The sequence below is a fragment of the Drosophila busckii genome, chromosome 2L (genome assembly GCF_011750605.1).
Source record: "Drosophila busckii strain San Diego stock center, stock number 13000-0081.31 chromosome 2L, ASM1175060v1, whole genome shotgun sequence".
Taxonomy (NCBI): Eukaryota; Metazoa; Arthropoda; class Insecta; order Diptera; family Drosophilidae; genus Drosophila; species Drosophila busckii.
Genome location: NC_046604.1, coordinates 3,861,704 through 3,875,439, shown reverse-complemented (window position 1 = coordinate 3,875,439; position 13,736 = coordinate 3,861,704). Strand labels below are relative to the sequence as shown.

General features: G+C 41.1%; 1 protein-coding gene across 1 annotated transcript; it reads right to left on the bottom strand.

The window, feature by feature from the left end:
• Window positions 1-2,181: 2,181 nt before the first annotated feature.
• On the bottom strand, window positions 2,182-13,310 carry LOC108599824 (homeobox protein goosecoid). Its single transcript, XM_017986933.2, has 3 exons — window positions 12,596-13,310; window positions 11,683-12,065; window positions 2,182-2,545 (listed from the first exon to the last, which is right to left on the bottom strand). Exons 1-3 carry the CDS (start codon window positions 13,233-13,235, stop codon window positions 2,255-2,257), a joined length of 1,314 nt encoding a protein of 437 aa, XP_017842422.1. The 5' UTR covers window positions 13,236-13,310; the 3' UTR covers window positions 2,182-2,254.
• Between the last annotated feature and the right edge of the window lie 426 nt (window positions 13,311-13,736).

The window sequence follows — 13,736 nt, the reverse complement described above, 5'->3', positions numbered from 1 at the left end:
GGGTAGTGCCCGTAATACGAGATGACAACGCACAGGCCAACAGCAACATTGGATTGGAACCTGTGCAAATAGACAGCGTAACAAAATGGCGACGCCAATGACACTGAGTGCGATTGAAAGAGACAGCAACGCACAAAAACAAATAAGGGGCAGCAGTAGCAGCAACATCAGCAGCAGCAGCATAAATTTGAATTTTCGACTACCTGACTGAGATGTGCTCTCTCTCTGGCTGCGCCTCAAAGGAAAATAACAAAATGTCAAAACAAAGGACATTTCGGTTAGGCAAATGCCGAACGAAAACTTCAAACTGGTCAAGTTTTCAAAGAGGCATGACAACAAGCAACAACTCATGGCAACAATAACAACAATAAATGCTCAGTCAATTGAAAATTGGCAAAATTTGCAAAATCAAGCAGCACAAAAATTGCTCAAAAGCAACGTTTAGCAAGTGCTCAGTAGTTTAACTTGCAACATTTCCAAAGTTCTGATGCAGTTTAGGTAAATCAGCTACACAATTATATAATAGAAATTCCAAAAACATTTAATTGAAATACAAATTGTAGACTACAAAATATTTAAAGACAAAAACCGAATATTATAAGTATATATATATTATAAGTTTATAAGTATATAAATATATATGGTATATAGTACATTTTCAAGTATTACTTGTTTATTATTCACTGAATACGTATCAATTTAATCTCAATAATTTATCTACATTGAACTAATGTATCCTTTGCTTGGGCTACAAACAAACGCCTGTGCACAGACTTTTGTGATAAAATGCAAATGTCAAATGATGAATATAGACAGCATGAGAGCACATCCAGATAGATACAGATACTTACATACAATTACAGATACACCAGTGCCCAAGACAAGCAGAATGTGGCCAGCAAATTGCTTTTCTGAGCGAAGCCCAGCAGCTGCCCTCAATGCCAATCGAGTAGAACGCATTGCTATGCGACCGCATTCACAATGATGATATATATAAGCATATTTAGTTATTCTAATGATGATATATACATATAAGCATACTTAGTTATTCTAATAACGATAATTACATTAAATAACATAGCATAACAGAATGTGGCTAAAATGTATTGAAATGTAAGAGTACAAATAAGTAAGAGAGTAAGAGTAACGAGCTAAGAGAGGAAATAAGCTCAAGTCCAAGCAATCGAGCTATCAGAACAATAGCAATAGCTATCTCTTAAGTTATATTTATTGCTAATTGAAGACGTGATATTAGCAGGCCGACTTCGAAAACATTTTAAGCCCAGTTCAAAGTCTGATGTGATTGATATGATAACTTTCAAGCAGTTTCTATTAATGCTATGAATTAATTTTATTTTATACTTACGATACAATTTGAAATAATTTTGCACTCTCATGAAATAAAAAATAGAATTTAATGCTAATAAAAAAGCTGCACATTTATAAAAACGTATTTTCTTAAGCTTAAGCTGCTCGTGTGCGGAGTCCTGAGCCCCAAGTTGGACATCTCACCACATCATACCCCACTTTAGTAATTTCTTATTTTGCATAGCGTGCAGTATCAATTTATTCGTGGCCAAAGTTATGCTCAAAACTTGGCTAAAGGACTCATGTTGGGCAGGTGTGAATCAAGCTTGGTGGGTCTTCTTTGGTTTATGGCTAAACTTTTGCGGCGGACTAATAAGATTTCAGTTGCATACAATTTGTTTTGATTTTTTATTTGAATTTTTTTTTATTGTATTTTGTGTGTGAATTGTTCAATAAGTTAAGTTTAACATTATAGTATTTTATGGAAATTATGCATATACAGTTATCATTTGTGTATACTTATCGAATAGTTAAGTTAGTTAAGATATCCTTGCAGCTTGACATATTTTTGTGCTTGAAATTTGCGCGGCAGGCTTAAAAAAAGTTTAACAAAAACGTACGGAATTTATTATTCATAAAAAAAAAGAACTAAACTGCAAGGATATTTAAGCTACTTTCTGGCTGCAGTTATAATTTGCTTACTTAATTTAATATGCGGTTTACTTGTATTTGGACAAAGACACAAAACAACTAGATAAAAACACAGACTCACACACACAGACACGCACACGCACACAGACTTAAAATTAGTTACATATACACATACAAATACATTTACATATAGAATTATGGTGACTGTACATTTGGCTAATACTCAACTTAAATTAATAACAGCTAATCTTTGCATTACTTTTAAACTATTTACAAATGAATCGCGACTGACAGCTTAGGCCACCTCCAGATCGGAGGACTCATCCGCGTCACTATACTGATTGGGATCGCTCTTGATGTGCAGCAGCTGTGGCGCATAATGTTCCGGCGAGCATTTGATGCCCACGCCCGGCGATGAGCTGTTGTTGCTGCTGTTGTTATTATTTTGGTTAATGTTGCCCACTGTGCCGTTGTTGTTGTTGCTGTTGGTGGTGCTGCCGCATTGCTCCTCCTGCAGCTTGCGCAGTCGCTCCTGCTCCTCACGCTTCTGCTTGCGCCACTTGGCTCGCCGATTCTTGAACCACACCTGGAATAAATAAAATACGTAAACTTTAGCGAGAGTCAAGGCAGTCAAGGCAACTGAAGCATTTGCTATGGCTTCAAAAACACTTTCATCCGTTTTTCAAATTATATTTTCGATTTTATACTAAGCAACCCCGACCCACACTCCAGCCAAGCGTCAACTGAATGGCAAATATTTTAATGTTTTTCGCCGTTTCGCTGTTTCTCTTTTATCTTTTGGGCGCTTGCAACATTTCTATGGCTGCCTTTTGGGATTTATCTGTGTTGCTTTGGTGATCTGCTATGTGGCTCCAACTAATTTGCAAGCTTATTGTAACTGTAATTAGGCAAAGGCGCCATAAGCAACAATTTTTTTCCACTCCATAGATATATATTTGTGAACTTTTTAATTAGACGCAGGTCACGCCCACTCGCGCCAACCCCGGTTGGCTTAATTAATTAAAACAAGGGCCGCAGTCAAGTGACTTAAGGGTTAATTTGCTTTGGTTAGCGGCTAGGCAAGCGTCGTTGGGGGGTTGTCGAGAGTGGAGGGTGGTGCGAGTTTCAAGTGCTCTGAGACTTAAGCACAATGAGTCTTTTGATTTTCAGCCTGCTCTTGCTATATTTATATAACAATAAAATAATAATTTGAGCATTTCCATTTAAAGCAGTTAAGCATTGAATATTAATGTTGAATATTTAATTTCCCTTATTGTCGTTGATGATCTCAAATATTTATATTAATTTATATTAATTCAGTATTTGCTTAATCAGAAATCATTTTTATGATTTTATTTATTTTCATTGGAAATGTTGCTTTGTTTGCTGGACATTCATAGTTCGAGCTCACCCTTAAATTCGCTGCTGGCAGAGCAGCTCTGGCAGTTGCTCTGCTTGTTGTCTCTTGTCATTTGCTGCTGTCTCTTTGGCAACGGGGTGGAGCCAAGCCAAACCATTCGACAGTAAACACTCGCCCAATCCCAATTACGCAAGCAAATGCCAAAATTTCAACCCCAGCTCGCTGTTATTGTTTGTTAAATAAATACTGCAAAATTGTTGTTGTTGTTATTGCCACAGGTTAACAACTGGAAATGCAACTGTGTGTTGTGTTGACTAAAAACAAAAACACAGAAAAGATTGCTGCACAGAAAAAAGTTTAATTAGAAATATTAAACGTGGCAGAGGGAGATGTTTCTGGTTTGGAGTTTCAACATTTCATATTGTTATCATTAGCAATGAAAGTTTTGGCTGCGGCAGCGGCAGCGGCTTGCCCCCAAACGTGGCACTCAAACCGCTTGGCATACTGTGGAAATGTTTATGCAGCAAATCGACTGAATTTGTTGAAATAACAGTGCAAAGGCAGCTCAAGTTGGGTGGTGTGGGTGTGGGCTGTGTGGGTGGTGCAAACGGGCCAATGACACGGCTAGCGCACAAAGTACACAGAGCGAGGCAGAGGCAGCCAAGAGAGGGAGAAGCAGCTGCAGCTGGAGCTGGAGCACTAACGGAAGCAGGAGAGCAGAAATGCGTTAAACTTATAAGCAGGGCGTCTGACCGGGACCCGACAGATCTCCTTGAGCTCATTTAAGTTTGCATAATTTGTGTAAATTTGTGCAGCTGGCCCAGGCCAAGCCACGCAGTGAGCGTTGGGCGTAGCCAGAGAGCTATTTGCTTAGTCTGATGGCAGCAGAAGCAGCAGCAGCAGCATGAGCAGCAGTCTCGACAGCAGCAGCAGCGGAGTTTTTTGGAAAATGGCGCTGTCCTGGCAACCTTTGAACTGCGATTGCGAGTCTGACAGGTTGGCAACGAGCGAGCGAGCAAGTTGGGTGGGCATGGTCACGCCTCGTTGCAGCTGTCAGGCTGCATTTGCATCGCATTACATTTTAAATCTAATGAATTTTTCATTTCAAATAATTTAATTTAACTAATTGCCTGCCAGCCATGTTTGCGCATTTCTGTGCATGTATGTGTGTGTATATGTGTATGTGTGTCGGTGTATTTATTTTCATAATTTCATAATTTCATGAGCTTAAGTTATTAAAATAACATACACAAACACACACCGCTGCACATATACATACATTGCTATTAACTGCAATATTAATATCGCTTTTTTTATATAAATAGATACTAGTAATAGTTATAAAAACCATATGTAAACATGATAATTAAAATTAAAGCAGCTGCCTGCGATTTAATGCGGCGTAGCATACAGATTATATAAAAAAATAAATTATGTAGCTGCAAATATTAAGCAATATTCTATTGAAGCCATCGCTGTTTTGGGAATAGCTATTTAATATTAGTTGAATTTATACAATGTTTACTTGCTTCTGACAAATTTGAATAAAAAAAATCTATTAACTGCGTTTGTAGCTCACTCACTATAAAGCATTTATCTCATTTGCTATGGATTAGTTTTTAATTGCAAATTTCAATTGGCCTTTGGTCAACAGCACATAATTGTTGTACTAAGCGTATACTTAACATGTACTATACTTGTTTAGAAGTATACACTGCACTCAAAAATGTAAGATATTGTTATTCATTTTAAACTCTTAAGTGCCTTAAAGTAAATAATTAATTGTCTTAATTTTTAATTATTTTACTTCACTTCAATCTAACAATTCTAAAGAGACACGATAATTTTTTTTTTTTTATATTCTTCAACATAATTTTTAGACTCTGTGACAAACCCTTTAATAACAACTGAATTGCTTATGAATTTAATTGATTTTTAGCAAATATTTTATTTCTAAACTAAGCTAATGCTTAACAATAGTTCACACACTAAGCTACCCTCTGTCTGATTCTTTTCAAATTTGATTGGGCGCGTGTTTTTTAACGCTTGCGGTTGACTTGATCGCTTTGCTTATTAAAATTTCATATTTTAATCAAACGCCAAACGCAGTCGGCCATATATTGAACGCTAATCCGTGAGAGCTTCATGCCACCGCGAGGGTGTTGCACGCTGCCAATAAGAGAGCGTGCGGCAAAAAACGCGCGCGCGATGCTAATCCCATAATTTCTACGACCAACATAGCTTTTGCTTTACATGTATATATACACATGGTTGTGTGTGTGTGAATCAGCGTGCGTGTGTGTGTCCATATATACCGCTTAAAATCTGACTAACAACGCACAACATTTTCAATAACCGCAGGCGCGTTTTTTGCTGCGTTTGCTGCCGTTGCGCCAAAAATCGCAGTGAAAATTTTGCGAAATTAAATAAACACAAGTGCAAAAAAAAAGAAAAGGAAAGTGGAGCAGCACGGGTGTTGTGCCATGGGTATCAATGAAATTACTCCCCAAAAAAAAAATGCAAAAAATATGGCTGGACAAACACAACAAAATGGCGGTCAGCGGTAAAAAGCGGCAACTTGGCATGCATGGGAGTCTGGCGGGTGATGGAACGCCTTGTAAACATTGCCGCAGATTCCGAATTTTTTGCAGGCAAAAGCTGCACATAAATCGCTGATACGTCGAAAATCCTTAAAAGCGTCGGTGATGCTGCTGCTGGTGGTGTGGGCGGCATAGTTAAAGCAAGCAAGCGGGGCGGGCAATGCTGCTCGCAATGGGAAACGTGCATGAAATCCATTGAACAAACAGACCGACGGCAGTTGATTTTTAATTAACTACAAAAGCGCTTTATGGCCCACCCAGACAAACGAGTTGCCAGCCAGTCAGTCAGACAGACAGACAGTGTCTGTGTGTGTATGTGTGTGTGTGTGAGAGAGCATGAGCTATGGTCTGTTGTTGTTTGATTTTTGGCGTTGAGAACTGCTGACCAGCCAGCTTGAGAGCTCTACGTTTAGGATTACATACAGCACATACTGTACATATATATATGTGTCTATATATGTGTGTTGTGTGTGTGTGTTGCATGTTGTCACATTGACTGGGCGCTATGATAACTTTTCGCTTCGTTAATCGCTGCAGCTGTGTGCGCTGCTAATTTTCATGTTTTTCTTGCTTGCCAAATTGTTACCCAAAAGCCAAACAAAACCGACAAAATTTCAAGCTACACAGCCCTTTTTTTACGTATGTGTGTGTGTGTGTGCAACTGCATGCTGGAGCTTGGGGCAACACAAAATGGCGGCTGCCTTTGCCTTTACACACACACACACACACACACACAGAGATGCACTCAGACGCTTGACGTGCTCTAATTAGTGCAAAATTGGCAACGTTGGTCGGTTGGAAAGTGCGTTACCAACACCAACAAAACAAAAAACGGAAACAACAACAACAACAGCAGCAACAGCAACGTGCTAGTAGCGACATTTGCAATTGCTGTTGCTTTTAGTGAATTTATTGCATTTTAAAGCTTAAGCCAAAAACTCAAGCACAAATTCGCAGAATTCAAATGCAATTAAGTTTACACAGTGTTTTTTAATAAAAGCGAAATATTAAAAAGAGTTAAGTCGTTCGGGTGTGATAATTGCATAAAGCAAATTTCAAGAAATATAAGCAACATAAATTAACAAACGTTAATTTATAGCTGTATACATAGAAATGCGGAAAAACAGAAAAAAATGTTTTATAATCTCAACTTCAACTAAATAAGTTTAATCAAATATAAATAAATGTACTTAATGTTCTAAATTACAAAATATATAAAAACCTATATTATAAAATAATTATATTAATGCAGGTTATTAATTACAATTTTTTGATTGGATTTTTAAAGGGAAATATTTATATTTGATATCATAAGAGTCTACTAGCAAATATATATACATTATTTATAAACAAAAAGGCGTTCTTTAATTATTTTAATTATCATAAATGCGTTAGAAGCTAAAGCTGCTTGCATTCAAGTTTTAGAGAGTTTTTTAAAGAGAGATTTAAAATCATAAGCATTGTGCTGAACTTTATATGTAAAACAAATTTGAATTATTGCTCAAGCAAATAAATAATTCAACATTGCCAGTGTTGACTGTATTTATAAAATATGAATTCTTTACATTAAAATGTAAATTTTTTAAATGTAATTTATGCATATTTTAAAGACGAGTTACAAGCCCAGCACAGCTTCTTAACGCTTCAGTTATAATACCGTTATGACTGTCAGCTGTCAAATAAATATTTCAAAAAAGTGTGTACAAAAAGCTAAGAAAATAGCGCAAAAAAAATCATTTTACATGCACTAATCGCTGGTCAGATCAACGCTGAACTACCTTTTAAAAGCTTAGCGATGTGCACCTGCCACACTCCAACCACCCACCCACCACCACTGAGTGGAGAGTGTAAGCTTAGCGCTTTTTGTGTAAATTTATGCAGCTTCGAGGCCAATTTTCGCTACAGCCACAATATTTGTCTGCGGTTGCACGCTTCGACAGCCAAAACTGTAAAGCAAACATAAAAACGAAACGTACGCCACTCGACTTGCCACATCCTCTTATGCCTATGGGCCATAAACGCACTTTGCCACAGCAATCCAGTGAGAGAGAGAGAGTCCCGCGAGAATTGTGAGCGACCCTTAAACGACTTCAACACACACAAGGCACAAGGCGTAAAATTGCGCAACTCAATGTTTGTGCTCAAGTGTTTGAATAATGGAAAATTATGAAAAATTATTACAACAACAGTGGCATTAAATAGCAGCAGCAGCAGCCGCAGCAGCAAGTGCTTGGGTGGTTGGGTGGTGTGGGCCAAAATCTGCTGATTCCAGCTCATTGCCAATTTAATTTCATTCTCGTGCAGCAACAAAAAGCGCAACCCTGGCTGAATCGCTGGCGGCGGGCGATTAAATACACAATTTGTTTATTGTTGCTACTGGGAATGCAATAACAACATTGAGTCAGTGTCTAATTGATGCAACGCAGGTGGCCTCGTTACCGTGCCACGCCACTCGATTGTGCAACTTCCAAAAGGCCGCCGCATGCGACCCTTTTGGCTGTGAGGGCGCAAATCCTGCCACGACGCGATCACAATGAGCCACAATGAGTGCGCACATTCTTTTGTGACCCCGTCCACACTTGAGATGATTACTAATTTTATGGCGACGACTTCCACGACGACGACAGCGACGACGACGACGACGACGCAGGCTAGATAAATATTTGCGCTGCGCTCGAAGCGCTTATTGACTTGGCCCAGGCCTGGCCCATGATCATTATCATCATGATGATTGGGCATTCAAATTCGGAATCGAAATCGAAATCACCTCAATCACTTGAGCTGCTGGATTAGGCGTATTTGACTTGCACGCATCAGAGCCACAGCGAGAGAACAGACAAAACAATAAAAGCAAAACAAAACAAAAAACGATTGAAAATCCCAAACGGAGTACAAAAAATATATATAAAACTAAATATTTGAGTGGCTGATCGCTGGAACGCGGTGTGGTCAAGCTAGCAGCTACTGTTCTACTCTCTGAGCTCTGGCCAGGCACAAACTGTTTAAGGTTTGGTTCATTGTTTAAGCTGGGACGAGGCACTCGTGTGTCTAAATAAAAATAATAATTGTAAATGATGAAGTCAAAATAAGCAGATCCATTTAAATGGCGATGGGAAACACTTTACACGGCTACACTGTGAGAAAAAAGAATGCAGCTAGTGGAGAATTGAAGCTAAAGCGCATAATTAACTAATTAGTTAACAAACTGTTTATAGATAATATAACAAAAATGATATAAATATAATTCTCATTAAATTCATCATATAAATTAATTGCGCTTTCAATTAAAATTTTAGTTATGCACTCTTTGAACTACTTCCTTGTTGAAATGATTTTCTCACTGTGCATTTTATCTTGACTTGACTGATTGTTGTTATTGCTGCTGTTGCCTGTTGTCTTAGGCAAGATTTTCAATAATTATTGCCACTTATGGGCATTGCCAGCGCGGACATGGGCGGCGAAGTGGGGGCTCAAGTGCTCAACACTTGGCATGCAAATATGCTAAACAGTAGCAGGCAGCTCCAAGCTCCAAGCTCTAAACAGCAGCATACCAAGAGAGTGGCTCCATGGGATTGGATTGTTTTGGATTGGATTGCTTTGTATTGTGTGCAGTTGGAGTGTCGAGGGGGGGGCTCAAGTTGATTATGCTGCTTAAGTCAATGACAACCAAAACGACCAAAACACAGCCGTTGACGATGACGGCGCACAAGATTTGGATTTAGCATTTTGGTCTGTCAGAGACAAGTTTCAAGTTGCTGCTGCTGTGGCTTGTATGTTAATTAAGCGCTGCGCCACTGATGCAGCAACTTTTTGAAAACAAACGAGAAAAATGTTGTATATAATTAAAACTTCAATTAAGCAATGGCAACTAATTTGAAACAACGCAGCCTGGCGTTTGGTTAATCCGCTTAGAATAGCGCCCGCGGGTCAATTTGCCGCCTATTCCAACGTGAGGGGGTGAGGGCGTCAAATTGCCTTGCAGCCAATTGTCACATTATTATCATCAGTGGCAGCAGCAACAACATGATTATTCAGTTTAGTGCTGCACATTACGCAACTTGTCTTAAGCTCCACGACAAACATTAGTTGAAACCCTCATCCGCCCTCACTCACACCCTCCACACTCAACCCTTGCAGCCAGGCACACGCAAATGTCAACATTGTCGCACGTTTACAATGCATTGGTGTGTGTGTGTGTGTGTGTGTGTGTGTGTGGCAAGGGGTGAAAGCGCAGCACTGACTGCTTGAGCCTGTTGCAAGATTAAACAATGACCGGCAGCATATTGTTGCGTTGACAACAGCAACAACAACAAGCGACGGTAATCTACCATCAAAGACGCTTTACCGTAGCCGTAGTCGCCAAAATTTGTTTGCTATTAAATTTACTTAACAGTTGGCACAGCAGCAACATTCAAAGTACGAATTGTTAATACGCTTGCTAAGCTGTCAGCCCTGCAGTAAAAAAAACACGCTTTGATTTAACTCCAAGCTGTTCGTATTTTTAAATGATTATTTGAATAAAAAGTATTTTGAATACTCTCAATCAACATTTAACTCTCATTTTTTTACTAGGTAAATCATTTGCTTATTATCAGCAAACAACTCTTGTATTCAAATTACCATAAATAATCAAAGGTTAATACAACTCGTGATAGGCAATGGAAATAATTGAATTTAATTATTTTTTTTTGATTTTGATTTGTTTTTGATTAGTGTTGAAGCTAAATTATTTAAAAGAGATTTAATTATCAGTATACAATCTATAGCATATAAACAATTAAATCTGGATTATTCAATTCAAAGATAGTAACTGTTTTTTATACACAACTCGGGAATGTAGCTTAGCAACATTAGTCCTAATCTATATCAATCGTAAATTGTTCATATTCACATAAATTTGTCTGCATTGGTACTGAAGCTTTAAGAATAACAAGCAATATTAATAGAATTATTATTATTATTGTGAGTAGATTTATCTTCAATATAACTCTTGTGTAAATAAATAATGAATTGTTAAGCAAGTGCTTTAATATATTTATATATTTTGTTAAAACTGATTACAAAATCAACACACCCTCGAACGGCAATAATCAACACACCAACAACAAATTGTTAAGGCGTCGCTATCAGCGCCATCAATAAATTGCTGACAAATTAAATTGTCAACTTTTGTTGTCGCCCCCCGTCCCGGCCAAACCACTTGAGCCACAGTGTAACACACACAGTTTGTTTGCTTGCTGGCCCGCTTTTGGGTTTTTACACAACACTAATGGACTTTGAATGGGCCAACCCACCACCAATATCAGCTTGGGCATCAGCAGTCCCATGTTGATAGCTGATTTGCCTAATGTGACTGAGATTTGAGCAGAGCTAAGAGCTGAGGCAGCTAAGCGAGCTAAGGGTGGCTGCTTTAAGCGCACCCCGGGGTAAGGCTTTGCAGCTGCAGCAGCAGCAGCAGCAGCAGCTCGCTTGTTTACATTGGCAATGATACGGCGTAACCTCAGAAAGTTGAGCGAGGGGGTATGGGCCCATTACTCAAATTAAGTGATTCATTGGCATTGTTTTGCTGGCGCTTGTTGGCGGAAGGAAACCGAGCAAATGCTAAACGCTGACAACTAAATAAACAGCGCAAAGTTCACATGCAGCAACACAAGCTGTGGCATGCCGCACTCCATTGGTTTCGCTCTTGAGGAACAAAGCGAGCGTGAAATCAGCTCAGCGGCCCAGCCTAAGAATAAGATTCAAACATATGCTGCAGCTTACCTCAACGCGCTCCTCTTTGAGATCCACTTTGAGGGCCAGTTGCTCACGCAGCACCACATCCGGATAGTGCGTCTTATCGAAGGTGGCCTCCAGCTGCTCCAGCTGCTCCTCTGTAAAAATGGTGCGATGGCGACGCTTGCGCTTGGGCGGCGGTCCATGCCCCAAGTGTCCCAAGCCCAAATGATGTGGCCCATGATGCGCCAAGTGCGGATGCGTATGTGCGTGCGGATGATGTGCATGATGGTGGCCATGAGCCGAGAGTCCAGCAGCGGCTGCAGCAGCTGCAGCGCCATGGCCACTCACATGCGCCTGCATCTGGGCGGCGGCCACATGCGCCACAGCTGCGGCATGCATATAATTTGGATAAAAGTTGGGATACGCGACTGCAAGAAGAAGAGGAAGAAGAAGCAAAGGTAAGCCATAAGCTTGGAAATTCATAGTCGTCTGGTAAATCCTTAAAAATGCGCATAACAAAGCGTCGGCCATGTTTTGCTTGTGGCTGCCAATTCCGTTTCCGGTTTACATATTTTTCTTCTTTTTTTTTTCCGCTGTTGTTGTTGATGTGTTAATATTCATGCCAAGCTCGCGTTTGCATAAAAATGCGGCAAGCCAAATCACGCTCGAATCAACATAAGACCCAAGCCCAAGCCCAGGCCAAGGCGAGCCCATGATGCCACCCTCCGCTGGGTGGCAATGCAAATCCGCTGGCATGCATAAATGGAATGCGAAATCATCTTTTACGGATCATTGCCTAATTACGAATAATGCCATTCAAGCATTTTTTAGGCCTAGCGAATCCGTTAAGGACACACAACTTTCACCTTAAGCTGTTTGCCAGCTCAAAGGGAAACCGCATTAGTGGCAAAAGCAAATCTTTTGCCGCTTCATCGGGCTGGGAGCGGGGGCTACTCACCTAGGAAATCGGAGGGCGAGGCAGCAAAGCCACTGGCGGCTGCTGCTGCCAGATGGCCCAGATGCAGTCCAGGATGCTGCAGCATAGCGGGCACTCGCTGCGGTCGAATGGGACTAGCTGCTGCACTGGAGCTTGAATTGGAATTGGGCGAGGCTGGAGATTCGGTGCTGCGTTTGCCTAGCGCCAAATTGCTGTTGTGTTGGCTGCTGTTGCTGCTGCTGTTGTTGCCATTGGGGACAGCACTACGCGAACCCAAAATGCTGTCGATGGTGAAGAGCGAGGCGGCTGCTGCTGAAGCTACCGAGCTGGGTGCGCTGACGCGTGGACGTTCCTCATCCAAAATGGTGGCACCCGACTGTGAGCCATCATCGGAGGAGGGAGTCTGCGACTGTGGCTGCTGCTGTTGGTGCTGGTGCTGCTGCTGCTGATGTTGCTGCAGCACCGATTGCAGCCGCTGGCCTAGATAGCCACATTGCTGGGAGTTGAGCAGCATGGCCGTGGTTAGATGATAGGCTGCATTGCTGGCATTGGCGGCAGGGGAACGTGCTCGGGGGCGTGCTGCTGGTGGCTGCTGCTCGTCCAGATCGCTGGCGCAACGCTTGAGCGCATAGCCCGACGGCGGCGAGTTGGTCTCCACCATGTTGGGCGGCGGTGTGAGCGGCGGTGAGCCGGGCGACGGACTCGGCGTGCTGACCACCGTGATCTTGAACTTTGCTTTGGCTGCAGTCGAATCGCTGCTGGCGCCGTTCGCTAACTGCGACGGCGTAGTCCACAATGAGGACAGAATCTTGGCGCTGTTATTAACACAAAGCTCAAGCGAAAAAAGTTAGGCAGCACTTTTAATACTCTTAATACTAAACACACACACTAACGCACACTCTGACACGCGCGACGCAAATTACTGTTGTTCTAAGCGTAAAATTGTGAACCCTTCTTGTCCGCTCAAGGTGCGAAACTGTTTTGATGAACAGCAGCAACGCAAACGACAGCAACTTGCCCAAACGAGTTGCTCTCAGTGCCACACAGAGGCGCTGGCCAATCAGCGTTCAGTCACGCCTTCTCGTGAGAGCAGCGCGCTCTCTTCATTCGTTACGGTGGTGGATTTTATGCTGCTGCGTCGCTGCTGCTGCTGCTGCTGGCA